At 43.6% G+C, this 19581-nt stretch overlaps 2 protein-coding genes across 10 annotated transcripts in view; both read left to right on the forward strand.

The window, feature by feature from the left end:
- Window positions 1-17158, forward strand: part of LOC141259357 (uncharacterized) — a 374844-nt gene extending 357686 nt beyond the window's left edge. For all 9 annotated transcript variants that reach the window (XM_073675221.1, XM_073675224.1, XM_073675227.1 and 6 more), the window contains 6 exons: window positions 12613-12732; window positions 13487-13606; window positions 13879-13998; window positions 14622-14741; window positions 16619-16738; window positions 17013-17158. In XM_073675221.1, the coding sequence (XP_073531322.1) occupies window positions 12613-12732; window positions 13487-13606; window positions 13879-13998; window positions 14622-14741; window positions 16619-16738; window positions 17013-17143 (731 nt within the window). In that variant the 3' untranslated portion in view covers window positions 17144-17158. The remainder of the gene's footprint in view (window positions 1-12612; window positions 12733-13486; window positions 13607-13878; window positions 13999-14621; window positions 14742-16618; window positions 16739-17012) is intronic.
- Window positions 17159-17295: 137 nt separating this feature from the next.
- The window catches only part of LOC141258547 (uncharacterized), a 264087-nt gene continuing 261801 nt past the window's right edge, over window positions 17296-19581 (forward strand). The window contains exons 1-3 of the mRNA XM_073673525.1: window positions 17296-17328; window positions 18395-18398; window positions 18687-18806. Coding sequence (XP_073529626.1) covers window positions 17296-17328; window positions 18395-18398; window positions 18687-18806 — 157 coding nt within the window. The remainder of the gene's footprint in view (window positions 17329-18394; window positions 18399-18686; window positions 18807-19581) is intronic.

A 19581-nucleotide genomic window follows, 5' to 3' on the forward strand; every position in this document is an offset into this window, starting at 1 on the left:
CAACTAAACGCCTCAAATAGTGAGCAGGATCTGGACCACCCCATGGGCAAACAGCGATCTATATCGTATGCTCCTTCCCAGAAGCAGCCCAATATGTGGACACTATTTGGAGGCACAGGTAGTAAGTAACTGGAACGCCGCATCAATGTCTGTTTTGGTCATTAGGGTGACCCATCCCAACTTCTTGATCCGCCTGATTGCCTTGTCAAAGGATGTACAGTATATACTACTGTACTTGGTTCCACGTCGATGTTGTCGTTTACTGACCTGCCCCTTGGATATGACAAATGGTGGATTAGTCCGAATGTATTGGGTTCCGTTTTTGGCACAACTCACAACGGGGATACCACTACGTCTTGTAAGGAAAGTGTTCTGAATGGAACCGCCATTCTACCTAAAGATATTTGTTATTTTAATTTTCTTGTCACGACGTCTGGGTGTTGGTAGGCTGATTTTTGATTTTTACTCCAGCCTTTCTTGATTTTAGAAGGGCATGACATGCCTATATCTGTGTCTCCCCCTCCTTTTACTCCTCCACCTCTTTTCTTTTCGCATGACTATATGTACTTGTCACTTTTCCATGTGTTAGTTGTGTCTTCTGAGCAGTTTGTCAGCTTTTGGACACCTTTGAAGGTGTTTTCTATGTGTTTCTATGTGTTTTTGTTTGCCTGCCATTGGTTTTAACGGTGTTCGACGAACAGTTCGACGAATAGTTCGGCGAACATACCGGTGTTTGACGAACCGAACCCGAACACTACGGGGGTGGCTCAACTCTAGTAGTGATTAGTGTTGAGCGAGCACTAAAGTGCTTGGGTGCTCGAAGCTCGGGCCGAGCACACCGTGATACTCGGGTGCTCGACCCGATCAACGAGCCCAATGTTACTCTATGGGAGACCCGAGCATCTTTGCGGCGGCACCCCCGGCAGTCTGTAGAAAGCCTAAAAGGTGCCCAAAACGATAGTGACAGTGCTCAAATGACATGGGGACAGCATGGGGATCGCCCCAGGAAGCATTTATGACCCCCAGGTCACTGCTATCAACAACATGCTCAGAGGTATTAAGCCACTTTTACGGGCTCACAATAAAACGTTCAAAAACGAAACTGAAATGGTTTTCCTGTGAAATATGTTAAGGAACTTCCTTTCCAGGGTAAAGACTTGTGTATAAGGTAAAATAAATAACCAAAAACAAAAATACTCATCCACACCTTGGGCTATGTTCACAAGTAGCATTTTTTATGCATTTTTGCACTTTTGTATTGCTTTCAACCGTGACAAATGCATTCACCGGGAAATGTCATTTTAACATTTTACAACCTTATCTGGCCATGTGCTGTGTGACACATGCATACAGTGCTGAAAAGACATGGTAACAGCATGGGGAAGACCCCTGAAAGCATCTCTGACACACAGGTCACTGCCTAAAAGTGTGCCCATCAGAAGTGATCCTTGCCGCATCAGAAGATGCAGAATTGCAACTATCCCCGTGCAAGTCCTTATCCCAGGGCAGTGTTCAATTGTACCTCTCCAATTCCTTGCAATGCAAGCGCAAGTATGCCGCCTGCCACCCACCCACCCCCAGGCTGCAATACCATACTGCTTGCTTGCTTTCTCTTCAAATTGGGCCTTTTAGGCATGTGGAGGCGGAATCTGGCCACCGCGTCATGACTGTGTCGGCGGCCGGGTGTCCATACTCGGTCCCCAGTTGCCCCGCGGCCGGGTGTCCACGCTTGTTCCCCAGCCGCCCCGCGGCCGGGTGCACACACACGGTTCCCAGCCACCTGTGGGCGGCCGGGTGTCCATAAACCGTCTCCAGCCGCCCCTATTTGTCCCGGTGTGCCTTATACACAAGCGCGCATACCAAAACATTAGTGCATTTAGTGGGAAGGACAGCCTAACCACAAACACGTGGAAAAGTGAATGAGGCCAGGGATGGTCAATCTCACTGACGCCTTCACACTGGGTTAATATTGTGGAAGCCGGGACACAGTTGGACACTGGGATGCAACACGTCCTCGAGACATAGAGGATTGCGGGTCCTGGGTCAATCAGGTTTCAACACAAGGTTCAGAAGGTAGACAGCAGCAGTGGTCGGCCTCCTACACAACGAGTAAATTATTCATGATCATGAAGCCATCCATCTCCTTAGCTTTCTGTTCCTTGGAATGCAAGCGCATGTATGTAGTAGCGGCTAGGCCTGAGGTGGTCAGCGTTTTGGTGCATATCCTACCTTCTCTGAGGATTGCTGGATGGTTTCCTGCTACTATCCCAGTTCTATGACTCCCGTTAAAACAAAGCTTCAGGTGATGAATGATGGATGAGGTGGTGGCAAAGGAGAAAGAGCAGGAGGAACAGGGACCATTCACATCAATATCAGGCCAGTCAAGCACAAATGTCTTGTAGGATATGTTTCTGTACCAAAAGGAGCAGTTCAGCTACACAGTTGTAGGGCATACAGTGAGTGCAATGCCTACCAAACCTTTCGAGGCACTCCAATGCCCCTTGGAAGTGACATGAAGGTCAGAGGGCCTTAACTAAACCGTTTTTTCCATTTATAGCAACTGGGTCTCCTGTACACTGTTGGCCTAAGCACTGAATGGAAGGCTTTCCAAAAATTATGAGGAACTGCAATGCCCCTTGAAACAGATGTAGATTACAGCGTACTAAAACCTTCTACCCATTATTGGGGAGTGGGTCTCCCTTAGTGTTCGCCTATGCATTGAAAAGCAAAAGCTGACTAAAATTAGGAGGAAATGCAATGCCCCTTGGAACAGATGTGGATGTCACAGTAGCTTAACAAGACGGTTTTAATGCCCCTTGGAAGAGACATGGAGGTCACAGTAGCTTAACAAGACTACTTTAATGCCCCTTGGAAGAGCGGTGGAGGTCGCAGTGGAATAAAAACACAATATCAATGCCCCGTGGAAAAGATGTGCAGTTCACAGTAGCTTAACAAGACGGTTTTAATGCTCCTTGGAAGAGTGGTGAAGGTTGCAGTGGAATAAAAAGACAGTATCCATGCACCTTGGAAGAGCTGTGGAGTTCAGAGTGGTTTAACAAGATGGTTTTAATGCCCCTTTGAAGAGTGGTGGAGATCGCAGTGGAATAAAAAGACAATATCAATGCCCCTTGGAAGAGCTGTGGAGTTCAGGGTGGTTTAACAAGACGGTTTTAATGCCCTTTGGAAGAGTGGTGGAGGTCATAGTGGAATAAAAAGACAATATCAATGCGCCTTGGAAGAGCTGTGGAGTTCAGAGTTGTTTAACAAGACGGTTTTAATGCCCCTTGGAAGAGTTGTGGAGTTCAGAGTGGTTTAACAAGATGGTTTTAATGACCCTTGGAAGAGACGTGGAGGTCACAGTAGCTTAACAAGACTATTTTAATGCCCCTTGGAAGAGTGGTGGAGGTCGCAGTGGAATAAAAACACAATATCAATGCCCCGTGGAAGAGCTGTGGAGTTCAGGGTAGTTTAACAGGACGGTTTAAGGCTGCATGCCCACAATGCATTTTTCATGCGTTTCCGCTGCGGAATTTCCGCAGCGGAAACGCATCAAAAACACTTGGTAATCCGCACCACATGGTCTCCAATGGCATTCTGCAATGTCAATGCACATGCTGCGGATTTTTCCGCAGCGTTTCTGCAGCGCTCATAAATCCGCAGCATGTTCATTAATTTTGCGGAAGCGCAGCGGAATTGCCGCCATTGACTTGCATTGAGACGCATAATATCCGTGTCTGTACATTTGTACACGCGGATAATATGCCTTTCAATGTGCGGATGGTACCCAGGTCTGGAGGAGAGAAGACTCTCATCCAGACCTGGGTACCATTGTACCTGTGAAAAAAAGAATAAAATAAAAAATAAAGTTTATATTCACCTTTCCGACGGCTCTCTCTGCATGCCGGCAGCGCTGAAGGACCTTCGGTGACGTCACAGTCATGTGACCGCAGGCCATTCACCGCTGTGTCTCGCGATATGCCGGTAGACAGGAACCAGACAGGAACGAGCGCTGCAGCACACGCCGGGGCATCGGGGGTGAGTATAGCTTTATTTTAAGCATTGTTTTACGGTCACACTATATAAATCCATGCTGTTTGCATGGAAGAGTGGTGGAGGTCGCAGTGGAATAAAAAGACAATATTAATTCCCCTTGGAAGAGCTGTGGAGGTCACAGTAGCTTAACAAGACGGTTTTAATGCCCCTTGAAAGAGTGGTGGAGGTCGCAGTGGAATAAAAATACAATATCAATGCCCCTTGGAAGAGATGTGGAGGTCACAGTAGCTTAACAAGATGGTTTTAATGCCCTTTGGAAGAGTGGTGGAGGACACAGTGGAATAAAAAGACAATATCAATGCCACTTGGAAGAGCTGTGGAATTCAGGGTGGTTTAACAAGACGGTTTTAATGCCCCTTGGAAGAGACGTAGAGGTCACAGTAGCTTAACAAGACCGTTTTAATGCCCGTTACAAGAGCCATGCAGTACAGCATATTAAAAACCTTATTACCATTATTGGGGAGTGGGTCTCCCATAGTCTTTGCCTATGCCTTGCAAGCAAAAGCTGCCAAAAATTAGGATGGAGGAACTTGCAATGCTGGCAAACAAGAGCCATGCAGTACAGCATATTAGAAACCTTATTCCCATTATTGGGGAGTGCGTCTCCCATAGTCTTTGCCTATGCCTTCCAAGCAAAAGCTGCCAAAAATTAGGATGGAGGAACTTGCAATGCTGGCAAACAAGAACCATGCAGTACAGCATATTAGAAACCTTATTCCCATTATTGGGTAGTGGGTCTCCCATAGTCTTTGCCTATGCCTTCCAAGCAAAAGCTGCCAAAAATTAGGACGGAGGAACTTGCAATGCTGGCAAACAAGAGCCATGCAGTACAGCATATTAGAAACCTTATTCCCATTATTGGGGAGTGGGTCTCCCATAGTCTTTGCCTATGCCTTCCAAGCAAAAGCTGCCAAAAATTAGGGCGGAGGAACTTGCAATGCTGGCAAACAAGAGCCATGCAGTACAGCATATTAGAAAACTTATTCCCATTATTGGGGAGTGGGTCTCCCATAGTCTTTGCCTATGCCTTCCAAGCAAATGCTGCCAAAAATTAGGACGGAGGAACTTGCAATGCTGGCAAACAAGAGCTATGCAGTACAGCATATTAGAAACCTTATTCCCATTATTGGGGAGTGGGTCTCCCATAGTCTTTGCCTATGCCTTCCAAGCAAAAGCTGCCAAAAATTAGGATGGAGGAACTTGCAATGCTGGCAAACAAGAGCCATGCAGTACAGCATATTAGAAACCTTATTCCCATTATTGGTGAGTGGGTCTCCCATAGTCTTTGCCTATGCCTTCCAAGCAAAAGCTGCCAAAAATTAGGACGGAGCAACTTGCAATGCTGGCAAACTAGAGCCATGCAGTACAGCATATTAGAAACCTTATTCCCATTATTGGGGTGTGGGTCTCCCATAGTCTTTGCCTATGCCTTCCAAGCAACAGCTGCCAAAAATTAGGACGGAGGAACTTGCAATGCTCGCAAACAAGAGCCATGCAGTACAGCATATTAGAAACCTTATTCCCATTATTGGGGAGTGGGTCTCCCATAGTCTTTGCTTATGCCTTCCAAGCAAAAGCTGCCAAAAATTAGGACGGAGGAACTTGCAAGGCTGGCAAACAAGAGCCATGCAGTACAGCATATTAGAAACCTTATTCCCATTATTGGGGAGTGGGTCTCCCATAGTCTTTGCCTATGCCTTCCAAGCAAAAGCTGCCAAAATTTAGGACGGAGGAACTTGCAATGCTGGCAAGCAAGAGCCATGCAGTACAGCATATTAGAAACCTTTTCCCCATTATTGGGGAGTGGGTCTCCCATAGTCTTTGCCTATGCCTTCCAAGCAAAAGCTGCCAAAAATTAGGACGGAGGAACTTGCAATGCTGGCAAACAAGAGCCATGCAGTACAGCATATTAGAAACCTTATTCCCATTATTGGGGAATGGGTCTCCCATAGTCTTTGCCTATGCCTTCCAAGCAAAAGCTGCCAAATATTAGAACGGAGGAACTTGCAATACTGGCAACACAGACCATGGTCACCCTGGTGGTATAGTGGTGGTGGAGGCTGAGGATAAGGAGAACAGCAAAATACTGCTGAAATGAGGAAGCGTATACCCATGTGTGGGTGTGAAGCGGTGCATCGGAATACACCTCCCGAAATAGCACAGTGGATTTGATTTTATGTTACTCTGCTGTCATTTGGTGGTGATGAGAAGTCTGGCCCAATCCAGCCCTTGTTCATTTTGATAAGGGTCAGCTTGTCAGCATTGTCAGTTGACAGGCGAGTGCGCTTATCAGTTATAATTCCCCCCAATGGCACTAAAAACACGCTCCGATAACACGCTAGCGGCAGGGCAGGCCTGGACCTCCAAGGCGTACTGAGCGAGTTCATTTCAAGTGTCCAGCTTGTATACCCAATAATTAAAAGGCACAGAGGAATCACGGAGGACGCTGGTACGGTCGGCAAGGTACTCCCTCACCATCTTTTGAAACTTTCCACTCCTTGTGAGAGTACCCCGCGCCTCAGGACCTGTAAGCTGGGCGGGTCTCAGAAAACTGTCCCAGAACGTTCACAGTGTTCCCCTGCCTCTGCTGGATTTGAGTTGCGTCTCTCTAGCCTGTACGCCTTGGTTGGGCAACGAACTGTGACCTCTGCTGCTAGCGTGTTCAGATGGGAATTTTTTTAACAGTTGTGCAGCAAGGGCCTTCTGGTACTGCCCCATTTTTGTAGACATCTCCATCTCAGGAATAAGAGAGTGAAAGTTCTACTTGTAGCGGGGGTCTAAAAGTGTCATCAACCAGTAATGACTGTCACCCAACATTTTGACAACGCGAGGGTCACGGTTAAGGCAGCATAACATAAAGTCAGCCATGCGTGCCAGACTGGTAACGGGCAAGACTTCCGTGTCCTCACCAAGATGACGACTGACCATGCTCTCCTCCTCCTCCCCCCTGTCCTCAGGCCACCCATGCTGAACCGACGGTATGACAGTTGTACAGGTACTACCTTCTACAGTGCATGATACCAGCTCCTGTTCTTCCTCCTCCTCCTTCTCCTCTCCCTTATAGTCCCCCAATGCACAATGAGATGAGATGAGGCTGGGCTGTGTGTAATCGCCCGCTATGGCTTCTTGATCCATCTCATCATACTCTGGCTGCAATGCCTCCTCTTTAATTCTCTGCAGAGAGCATTGCAAAAGACAGACAAGTGGGATGCTGACACTAATGATGGCATCGTCGCCACTCACCATATTGGTGGACTCCTCAAAGTTTGTCAGGATGGTACAAATGTCAGACATCCAGGTCCACTCATGAGGTCTTATATGTGGAGTCTGACCTGAATATTGACGGCCTTGTTGTAGCTCGTACTCCACAAGTGCTCTCTTCTGCTCACAAATCCTTTGCAACATGTGGAGGGTAGAGTTCTAACGTGTGGGGACATCACACACCAGTCGGTGTGCCGGAAGCTGCAAACGCTGCTGCAACACAGCAAGGGCGGCGGAAGCTGTAGCCGACTCCCGAAAATAAGCTGACAGGCGGCGTACTTTGACGAGCAGATCTGGCAACTCGGGGTACGATTTAAGAAACCGCTGAACCACGAGGTTAAGCACATGAGCCAGGCATGGTACGTGTGTGATCTCGCCTCGCCTCAGAGCCGCCACCAGGTTACGGCCATTGTCACACACGACCATGCCTGGATGTAGGTTCAGCGGTCTCAGCCACAGATCTGCCTGCTCTTTCACAGCTGTCCACAACTCACAAGCAGTGTGAGGTTTCTCACCTAAGCTTATGAGTTTCAGCACAGCCTGTTGCCGCTTGGCGGAGGCAGTACTGCAGTGCTTCCAGCTTGTAACTGATGTGGTCATATCTGAGATGGAGGCTGAACATGAGGAGGAGGAGGAGGATGATGCGCAGGAGCTGTACACTGTGGGGGCAACTCTGACTGACATAGGGCCCGCAATCCTCGGTGTGGGGAGGATGTGTTCCGTCCCAAGGTCTGACTGGGTCCTGGCTTCCACTATGTTTACCCAGTGTGCCGTCAGGGAGATGTACCATCCCTGTCCACAAGCACTTGTCCACGTGTCCGTTGTCAGGTGGACTCTCCCAGTAACTGCGTTGTTGAGGGCACGGCAGATATTTTGGGACACGTGCTTGTGTAGTACGAGGATGGCACACCGGGCAAAATAGTGTCGGCTGGGGACCGAGTACCGAGGGACGGCCACCGCCATAAGGTTGCGGAAGGATTCCGTCTTCACCAGCCTAAAAGGCAGCATTTCCAACGCAAGTAGTCATGAAATGTGCGAATTTAGGACTGTGGCCTGTGGGACGTTAGATGCGAATTTGCGCTTCCGTTCAAAGGTCTGGAATATGGACAACTGAACGCTGCGGTGGGACGTGGACGTTGATGCTGTTTCTTGAGAAACTGCCATAACAAGTGAAGACTGAGAGGAGGGGGCATCCTTGCATGCAATATGGACAGGGGATTGCCTTGCACGCACAACAGGGGGTTCTCTTACACGCACAACAGCGGAAGAAGCAGTGGTGACACCCGCTGACACTGGTCATGGACCCTGGGGTTCGCCCCACACAGTCGGGTGCTTTGCTGATATGTGCCTGATCATGCTGGTGGTGGTCAGGCTGGTAGTTTTGTCACCCCTGCTGATGCTGGCATGACAGGTGGTACAAATGGCCTTTTTGGGGTTATCAGCAGAGTCTAGACTCTGGAAGACCTACCGGTTGTACTGGCAACGTCCCTTGTGTTGGTGTTACGGGGAACGGTTGCCCGCCTTCTGTGTGCGGCCACCACACTGCTTCTTCCTGCCTGTTGGGGTACTCTGCCTCCCTCCCTCTGTGTGCTGCTGGCCTCACTCACCGTGTCCTCCTGCCTCATTGGGTCAGTTACTAGATCATCAATCACCTCCTCCTCTTCCACTTCCGCACCACGATCCTCCTCCTCACTTTGTGGCAATTGTGTCTCGTCATCGTCCACCTCTTGTGACAAATTGCCAGCGTCGCCTTCCTGTGGCCTTGGCTGTTCAAATATTTTGGCATCGCTACATGGGATCTCCTCTTCCACCACTTCAAGCGGAGCAGGCGAGGGGCACAAATATGGAAATGGACCAGTGAACAGCTCTTCAGAGTGTCCAACTGTGGGATCAGTTGCTGTCTGACGACACTCGGCATGGTGGGAGGAAGGACCATCAGGGTGAGGAGGAGTATGCGGTCGAGACTCACGGCTACTAAAACTTGACCGTGTTGAAGACAGACCGGAGGTGGTGGTGCCCAGGTAACTGGAAGTATTACCTGCTATCCAATTAATAACCTGTTCACACTGATCAGTTCGCAATACTGGTGTTGTTGTTTGCTTCCCTAGTAATTCGGTCAAGAAGTGGGAGCGAGAAGATGTGGCTGTTGGTTGTGGCACATTTTCACCTTGGCCACGGCCCTGTCCTCTGCACGCACCATCACCAGAACGTCCAGTTCCACGTCCCTTGCCACGCGCCTTGCCCATTGTAAATTAAGTAAAATAGCTTACACTCGCACTATCAATGGAAAAAGAGATTAGAACCGTGGAAGAGGAAAACCACAGTTCTATTTCTCTGGCCTACACCAGAATCTTTTAAACAGATATATTTGTGTCTGAACAGACGGGGAGACACTATTACTGTTTTTTTACGTAAAATAGTCCAAAAGCTGGATAATAGAGACTTGAACCGTGGAACTGCAAAACCACAGTTCTAATTTACTGGCATATACCAGACTTTTTTAAATTGATATATTTGTGGCTGAACACTGAGCGAGACACTCAAACTGTTTTTTTTATGTAAAAAAGGCCAAAAGCTGGAAAATACAGAGATTTGAACAGTGAAACTACAAAACCACAGTTCTAATTTACTGGCATATACCAGACTTTTTCTAAATAGATATATTTGTGGCTGAACACTAAGCGAGACACTCACACTGGATTTTTTTTTAGGGAAAAAAGGCCAAAAGCTGGATAATAGAGAGATTTAAACCGGGGAACTGCAAAACCACAGTTCTAATTTATTGGCATATACCAGACTTTTTAAAATAGATATATTTGTGGTTGAACAGTGAGCGAGACACTCAAACTGTTTTTTTTTTTACGGAAAACAGGCCAAAAGCTGGATAATACAGAGATTTGAACCGTGGAATTGCAAAACCACAGTTATAGTTATGTGGCCTACACCAGAATCTTTTAAACAGATATATTTGTGTCTGAACAGACAGCGTGACACTATTAATGTTTTTCTTTACGTAAAACAGGCCAAAAGCTGGATAATACAGAGATTTGAACCGTGGAACTGCAAAACCACAGTTCTAATTTACTGGCATATAACAGACTTTTTTTAAATAGATATATTTGTGGCTGAACAGTGAGCAAGACACTCAAACTGGGTTTTTTTATGTAAAAAAGGCCAAAAGCTGGATAATACAGAGATTTGAACCGGGGAACTGCAAAACCACAGTTATAGTTATGTGGCGTACACCAGAATCTTTTAAACATATATTTGTGTCTGAACAGACAAGGAGACACTGTTACTGTTTTTTTTATGGAAAAAAGGGCCAAAAACTGGGTAATACAGAGATTTGAACCGTGGAACTGCAAAACCACAGTTATAGTTATGTGGCCTACACCACAATCTTTTAAACAGATATATTTGTGTCTGAAAAGTCAGTGAGACACTATTACTGTTTTTTTTACGTAAAACAGGCCAAAAGCTGGATAATACAGAGATTTGAACCGTGGAACTGAAAAATCACAGTTCTAATTTACTGGCATATACCAGACTTTTTTAATAGATATATTTGTGGCTGAACAGTGAGCGAGACACTCAAACTGTTTTTTTTTTACGGAAAAAAGGCCAAAAGCTGGATAATACAGAGATTTGAACCGGGGAACTGCAAAACCACAGTTATAGTTATGTGGCGTACACCAGAATCTTTTAAACAGATATATTTGTGTCTGAACAGACAGGGAGACACTATTACTGTTTTTTTTACGGAAAAAAGGCCAAAAGCTGGATAATACAGAGATTTTAACCGTGGTTCTGCAAAACTACAGTTATAGTTAGGTGGCGTACACTAGAATCTTTTAAACAGATATATTTGTGTCTGAACAGACAGGGAGATACTATTACTGTTTTTTTTTACGGAAAAAAGGCCAAAAGCTGGGTAATACAGAGATTTGAACCGTGGAACTGTAAAACCACAGTTATAGTTATATGGTCTACACCACAATCTTTTAAACAGATATATTTGTGTCTGAACACTCACAGACACACTCTTTTTTTTTGGGGGGGGGGGAGGGAACACCAAAAGGTTAGTAAGACGGGTATTTGTACAGTCTGAAGGAGGAAAAAAAAAAGAGGATTTAGATGAAAAAAAAAGGATTTTTCCTGGCCCCCGAGACTTGGAGATAAGTCTAGCAATTTGAGCAGCAGGAGCACACAGGATTGTAATGCAGCGTTTTTTGGTATAACCACTGTTCTCCTATACAGCCTGCCTGCCTGCCTGATATCTGGGATGGATATTAGTCCTGAGAAGGACTGTTTGTTTGATTTGGCAGGCTTTAGAGACCCTTCACTAAGTATTTCGCACTATATATCTCTCCCTAAATCAGCTGCACTTTCCCTACACTGTCTGATCCCGGGCGACTGTGTCCAAGATGGCGGCGCCAGGTTTTCAATACTCGAGGTGACGCTGTGCGGCCAGCCAATCAATGTAATGCCCACAACCAACATGGCTGAGGCATTACAGTGACTGGCTGGCAATCCCTGCACGTTCATTGGCTCTGTAAAGAACGCCAAACATGCAGGGCGGAGACCCGAGCTCCCGCCCGATTACCCCGGAAATGCTCGGTGCTCGCCGGACATCCCGAGTAGCTAGATGCTCGGGCGAGTACCGAGCAGTGTCGTGCATGCTCGCCCAACACTAGTTATGATAATGAACTATCCGCAATTGTCTGTAATTCATTATATATTCAGGTAATGGGACCCACTGTGATGATATTGATGAATGTCAGACCGTCAATATCTGTTCATCTAATGCAACCTGCAATAACACAATAGGAAATTTCACCTGTACCTGTAACGATGGATTTACAGGTGAGAAATTGAATAATTATATTAAATTATCTCTTTGGTGTGAAAGTGGCATTGTAGCTTTGTAGCTATCAGTGGCACTAATATCAGTGAGAGCTTGCAGTAGATTTCCCTTTATTCTTTCCATAAGATGAGAGTCGGTGTCAGAATTCTAAACATTTTATTTCATGGCACCGCGTGTTGTCACCTCTATTTTGTGTCCCAATAAATAGAAGCTCAGGGATAGAAAGGAGCTGTAAGTCAAAATGTAGATTCTTTATTTGCCTATATGTAGTAAATGAATACACCATGGGGGGATTGTACGTATGAATTCTGTTTTCTTAAAAAAGATGTAACCCCTGGATGGAGTGCTCAATCTAGAGCACCGTCTAAGTGTGAATCTAGCCTAACTGTATAGAAATATCCTCAATTAACTGTAAAATCTTTTCTATTGATCAGGTACAGGGACCCACTGTGATGATATTGATGAATGTCAGACCGGCAATACCTGTTCATCTAATGCAACCTGCAATAACACAATAGGAAATTACATCTGTACTTGTAAGGATGGATTCTCCGGTAGGTTCTGATTTGCCTTTGATTCCTGCTTACACCTTTCTTTAATGAGTTTTTCACCCCTGGACAATCCCTTCTTAACTGCTAAAGAAAGCAGACGTCTGTTCTGATGGAATAGTAAAGCCTGCTGATTGGCTGCAGCGGTCACATGACATAAAAATGTCACATAGCGGTCAGGAGACACACCACTGACATCGCAGTAATGTCATTGATCTGAGATGTGAGGATGTGTTTTTTATTTCATATGGGCCCTCTTTAGCAGTTAAGAAGGGATTGTGCAGTATTGGACAATTCATGTAACTGTTTGGTAAAGTGCAGCTACTGACAAAGTCTGCTACAGCAGTATCCTGACTAAAATGCATATGATGAGGTGTACTTTTTAATGGGAGTCAAAAGCAGACAGGTGATTCTATGTATATAAATTTAACAACACTTTGATAGACTGCTGTGCTATAGAAATGTAAGACCATGCTCATATAAGGAAGAAAAATAATATCTTAGATCTAATAAAGAAAATGAAACTCATTCTTTCAGATATAAAATACTAACAGTTCACATCAAACTTGGGGGAAATAAACTGTAGTTCTGTCTTATCGACACTTCATACATGACCCATACTTTATGCCCAATGATTGTGGCCTTATTGGTTGTGACTTGCAAAATAACAACTTATGTGTTTCAGCAGTAAATTATTATTTTCACGTTTACCTGCATTGTTCTATCCTCTGATAACTGTGAAATATGTTACATTGATCAGGTAATGGGACCCACTGTGAGGATATTGATGAATGTGAGAATGGCCATACCTGTTCATCTAATGCAACCTGCAATAACACAATAGGAAATTACACCTGTACTTGTAAGGATGGATTCTGGGGTGAGTTCTGACTTAATGTCATTGATTCCTGTCTTTAATTTTATATATATATATATAAATATATATATATATATATATATATATATATATATATATATTAATGTATAGTCCATTATACTGTTCAATGCAGCAGTGGTCCCACCTTAAATGTATTTTTGTCAATCTGTGTAAAATCTGATTCTTTAATATTACAAGAAACCTTAATTTTAATTGCCACAAATATGTTTATTTAATCGTTGTACTTCATTCATTACATTATGGTCTTTTGATAGGTGATGGACATGACTGTGAGGCACTGCCACCATGTAAGAATGGCAGTGATTGTTCTCCTGATGCAACGTGCAGTAACAGAACAGGAAGCTTCTTATGTTCATGTAATGATGGCTACCAAGGTAATCACTTATCACTAGAGATGTCTCTATATACAGCTATTCACTGGACGCCATCTATAGTTAATAGCTCTCCAATAACAATGACAACACTGTAAATATCATGTAACAGGGGCGGACACAGACAGAAAAGGTCCCCTGTGCAAGAACAGCATATGGGCCTATTCCCATCCAAAAACTCATCATAATGCACCCATTGACGTGTCTGTGACAGAAGCTGCTTGCTGCTGTGGAGGTGGTAGTGGCCCCCTTACCTTTTGGGCCCCTTTGTGACTGCACAGTTTGCACCGATAATAAGTCTGTCCCTGACACATTTACATTTAGGATTATATTACACTGACTGACCAGGCTGTAATATTCTGTATATTAATGATGTATGAGGCTGTCAGACACAATATTTGCATTTAGTATTGTAATAGATTCATTTGACCCTTAGTTTTTTCTTCTCAATTACTTCAATAAGGGAACTTTGATACGTGCTTCTGTAATTTGCCTTTTTATTGGTGCAGACGGATAGACCATGGCTGCAGTTTGTCCCACAGAATTTAGTACCTGAGCTCTTTAGTGCATGGCCTCTTAATAACAGGCTTCATTAATAAGTTATTATATTTCTGTATTGTGATCAGGTAATGGGTCATATTGTGCTGATATTGATGAATGTGGAGGAAAGCACAACTGTGCAGCTGATGCCACCTGTACTAACACAGAGGGAAGTTATATCTGTACATGTAATGCTGGATACACAGGTAAGTACAATACATCAGCTATATGGGAAAGTAATGGAAGTGACCAGCTCATGTTATTTAAGGCTATACTGGAGAAGATGCAAGCAATATAATATACCTACTAGAGATCGTGCAAATCAATTCGCAGGACCAGTTCCAGCGTTCAAGTCAGTAATCTGTGGTTCCTGGATGGGAGACCTGCGAAGTGCCTCTTACCTGATGGCATCCCGAGCTCCTCTTTTGATTAGACAGTTTGCATCACATCATTATTGCGTTTTGACATTGTGCCAAGCCAACTAATGAAAAAAGAAGAGCAGCGGATGCTGCGGGTATAAGGCAGTTTTCATGGTTCTTGTCCGACAGTCACAGATTGCTGATGTGACCATTGGACCAGGTCATGTGAAACAATTCTCACCATCTCTAGTATCTTCCCTTAGATGAGTATATATGGGGATTCTGTCAATCTGATGTTTCCTTTATGCTTTCTGTAGATTTACCTTTATTCTTCCTATAACAATAGAATCTGTCAAAACCTGTTTCATTTGTGAGCTCAATGTTTTAATATTTGTACATTCCTGTTGTTCAGTTCCTGAATCTGATCAAATAATATTTGTATATTAATACATTTTCATTATCATATCTACTTATAATATTATGTCTTTAGTTAAAGAGAACTTTTTACCAAATGTTTCATGTTTAACTGGTCACAGGATGTAATAAGGGCTGCAGAGCAGGAATTTTTTTTATTAAATTTGGGCTCTTTGTTGTGGTGATATTAGCAATCAACATATTTGGCACCTAATGAATTGATTTTTGTTAACTCCAAGTGGGCGTTATCAGAGAGTTTTCACTGGAGGCGTGTACTTCTTACCCCTGTATGATGCTAACTAATCATAATTAGGAAGGAACACACAGGAGAATTAGAACAGAACCCAAAGTAGCTGAGATCAGGCTACTCCTGATTAAGATGTATTGAAAGCCTGCTCCGCTCTCACTGCAAAAGAAATACAAGTTGCCAGGTTGCCGTGAGCACAACAGACATAAATGTGATTACTGACATCTTACAGCTGTGAACTCCAGACAGGAAGTATGGGGATAGCAACAGTACAGCATACATAACAGTGCTATGAGAGGAGGAGAGATTATAGAAGGGTTTGTAATGTGACACAGCTTAACTCAGCTGTGCTGCCCCTCCTAACTCACTGACTGCTGTGACTTTATCTAAAAAGTGTCAATCATCTTTGCTCTACTCCCAGCACTCTCTAATCATACACAGGGTTAGATCAGGAGACCAGAGCTGTATGCCATTTCTACTGACATACTGAGAAACATATTTTAAGCTATTGTGGGGTGTTTTCTTTTTCTGTGATATATTGTATTCGACTTATGATTGGGCAATGTCTTACATGGGGGAAAAAGTACATGCCCTCCATTGAATTCTCTGTAGTAATGCCAACCTGGACTTAAAGGGGTTTTCCCACAAACAACAGTTCATTTTAAAAATTGGCTGTGTCTGACCGGGTATGGAACATACCACATCTCCTGGGGAGGGGAGGAAGCAAAAGACAATACAGACATTATATTAAATATATAATATTAAAATATATTAAATATTAAAAATATTGTTTAACAACAGGCAGTGAAATGTTTTACCTCTGAAAATGAATCCTCTGTGATCCCCTGCTGTAATGTCTGTATTGTCTTTTGCTTCCTCCCCTGCCCAGGAGCTGTGGTATGATCCGTACATGGTCAGACACAGACAATTTTTGGATTGAACTTTTGTTTGTGGGAAAGCCCCTTAAATGAAAATTACCTCTTTAGGTGGCAAATCATTTGATTGCTAATATCTGCACAACAGAAAAGTTATTTTTAACTGTAAAATATTTTATATTAATCAGGTACCGGAATGCTCTGTGATGATATTAATGAATGTGAGACCAATAATGTCTGTTCATCTGATGCCACCTGCACTAACACAATAGGGAATTACACCTGTACCTGTAAGGATGGATTCTCAGGTAAGTCCTCATTTTCCAGATATTGAATTCTTATAATTATAAACAGAAAAAGTCGTGATTCTATTAAAAACCTGATGGAATAAACTGTAGTTCAGTCTGATTGACATTTCATACATGAACTCGAATTTATGTCAAATCATTAATCACTTCTTGTTTCCGATTTTCCCAATAATAAGTCAAGTTACAAGCTTTTTTGTATTAAATATCTTGCTGCATCGTGGTATGTGCTACATGGGTAAAAACCTTAGTAAACTGTAATTCATTATATATTCAGGTAATGGGACCCACTGTGATGATATTGATGAATGTCAGACCGGCAATACCTGTTCATCTAATGCAACCTGCAATAACACAATAGGAAATTACACCTGTACTTGTAAGGATGGATTCTCCGGTAGGTTCTGATTTGCCATTGATTCCTGCTTACACCTTTCTTTAATGAGTTTTTCACCCCTGGACAATCCCTTCTTAACTGCTAAAGAAAGCAGACATCTGTTCTGATGGAATAGTAAAGCCTGCTGATTGGCTGCAGCGGTCACATGACATAACAATCTCACATGGCGGTCAGGAGACACACCACTGACATCGCAGTAATGTCATTGATCTGAGATGTGAGGATGTGTTTTTTATTTCATATGGGCCCTCTTTAGCAGTTAAGAAAGGATTGTGCAGTATTGGACAATTCAAGAAGGGGGCTGGAGGCATGGGAACCTAGAAGGAAGCCCCACATGACCGGGATTGGCCAGGAGGGTGCAATTTTTAAATCCCAATGGTCAGGATTGGGTATAGGCTTGGAGGGGCTGGCATTTGGATGGGGGTGGGGTAAAGGGGGGAAGAGGTATAATAGGGAAAAGTGCGGGAAAACGGGCAGTCCAGGGAAGAAGTCATTGAGAGAAGTTCCCACCCACCCACCCTCTTTTTTGTTTTCCATTGGTATATTTTGTGATTAATGGTAAAAGGGTGGTTGTTTATCGTGAAAGAATTAAAGGGGTATTTGATGTTGTGCATTATACTGGGTTATATTAAAAGTGTTATGTAAAGTTGTGTAAGAAGGTATGTCGCAGTGGCTTGGCGGGGGGTGGGGTTCTTGGAGTTGGCACAGAAGTGTCGGTGGGAAAGTTATTGGAAATTTACAGGCAGTGGCTTGATTAACCGGGGTGATCTGGCATTTGGTTTTTGGGGCTCTGGACGGGGTTTTACCCTGGGAGCTTTTTGGTGCCCTTGAGCTGGTGATGGACGGCTGAGGGTAATACGGTGGTTCGATTTCGGTTTAGTTATGCCAGATCTAATTTTTAACTCCAAGAACCCTCCCTTCTTATTTATTTGAATAATAATGTTTATATGTTAATGTTGTTTGTTAATAAAATGGCCGCTGTGGCCAAATTTATCCAAAGAAATTACAGGTGCAGTGTTTTTATTTGTTAAGGTACTTGAGGTCGGTAAGATGGGGATGGGTCTTACGGAACTATGGAACCCGGGTTGGCCGTACACGGTCATGTAACTGTTTGGTAAAGTGCAGCTACTGACAAAGTCTGCTACAGCAGTATCCTGACTAAAATACATATGATGAGGTGTACTTTTTAATAGAAGTTAAAACCGACAGGTGGTCCTATGTGTATGTGTTAAACAACACTTTAATTTATTGCTGTGCTATAGAAAGGTAAGACCATATCTTACCTTAGAATATTATAATATCTTAGGTCCTATAAAGAAAATGAAACTCATTCTTTCAGATATAAAGTACTAACAGTTCACATCAAAATTTGGGGAAACAATCTGTCTTATCGACACTTCATACATGACCCATACTTTATGCCCAATAATTGTGGACTTATTGGTTGTGACTTGCAAAATAACAACTTATGTGTTTCAGTATTAAATTTTTATTTCCACGTTTACCTACATTGTTCTATCCTCTGGTAACTGTGAAACATGTTACATTGATCAGGTAATGGGACCCACTGTGATGATATTGATGAATGTGAGAACGGCCATACCTGCTCACATAATGCATCTTGTAACAACATAATTGGAAGTTACATCTGTACTTGTAATGATGGATTTACAGGTAAGCAAATGAATGATTATATTAAATTGTCTCCTTGGCATGAAAGTGGCATTGTAGCTTTGTAGCTATCAGTGGCACTAATATGAGAGAGAGCTTGCAGTAGATTTCCTATTATTCTTCCCATAAGATGAGAGCCGGTGTCAGAATTCTAAACATTTTATTTCTTGGCACCGCGTGTTGTCACCTCTTCTTTGTGTCCCACTAAATAGAAGGTCAGGAATAGAAAGGAGCTCAAAGTCCAAATGTAGATAACTTGTTTGGCTATCTGTAGTAAATGAACATATCAGGGGGGATTGTATGTCTGAATTCTGTTTTCTAAAAAAAACATAGCCCCTGGATGGAGTGCTCAATGTAGAGCACTGTGTAAGTGTGAATCTAGCATAACTGTAAAGAAATATCCTTAATTAACTGCAAAACATTTTATATCGATCAGGTAATGGGACCCACTGTGATGATCTTAATGAATGTGAGACCGGCCATATTTGATCACCTAATGCATCCTCCACTAGCACAATAGGAAATTACACCTGTGCTTGACAGGAAGTGTGGGGATAGCAACAGTACAGCATACATAACATTGCTATGAGAGGAGGAGAGATTATAGATTATAGAAGAGTTTGTAATGTGACACAGCTTAACTCAGCTGTACTGCCCCTCCTTCCTCCTTAACTGCTGTGACTTCATCTGAAAAGTCATCTGTGCTCTACTCCTAGCACTCTTTAATCATACCGAAGGGTAGATCAGGAGATCAGGGCTGTATGTCATTACATCTGAC

Source organism: Phyllobates terribilis, unplaced genomic scaffold (assembly GCF_046119375.1).
Source record: "Phyllobates terribilis strain yellow unplaced genomic scaffold, ASM4611937v1 Scaffold_3__8_contigs__length_932513732, whole genome shotgun sequence".
Taxonomy (NCBI): domain Eukaryota; kingdom Metazoa; phylum Chordata; class Amphibia; order Anura; family Dendrobatidae; genus Phyllobates; species Phyllobates terribilis.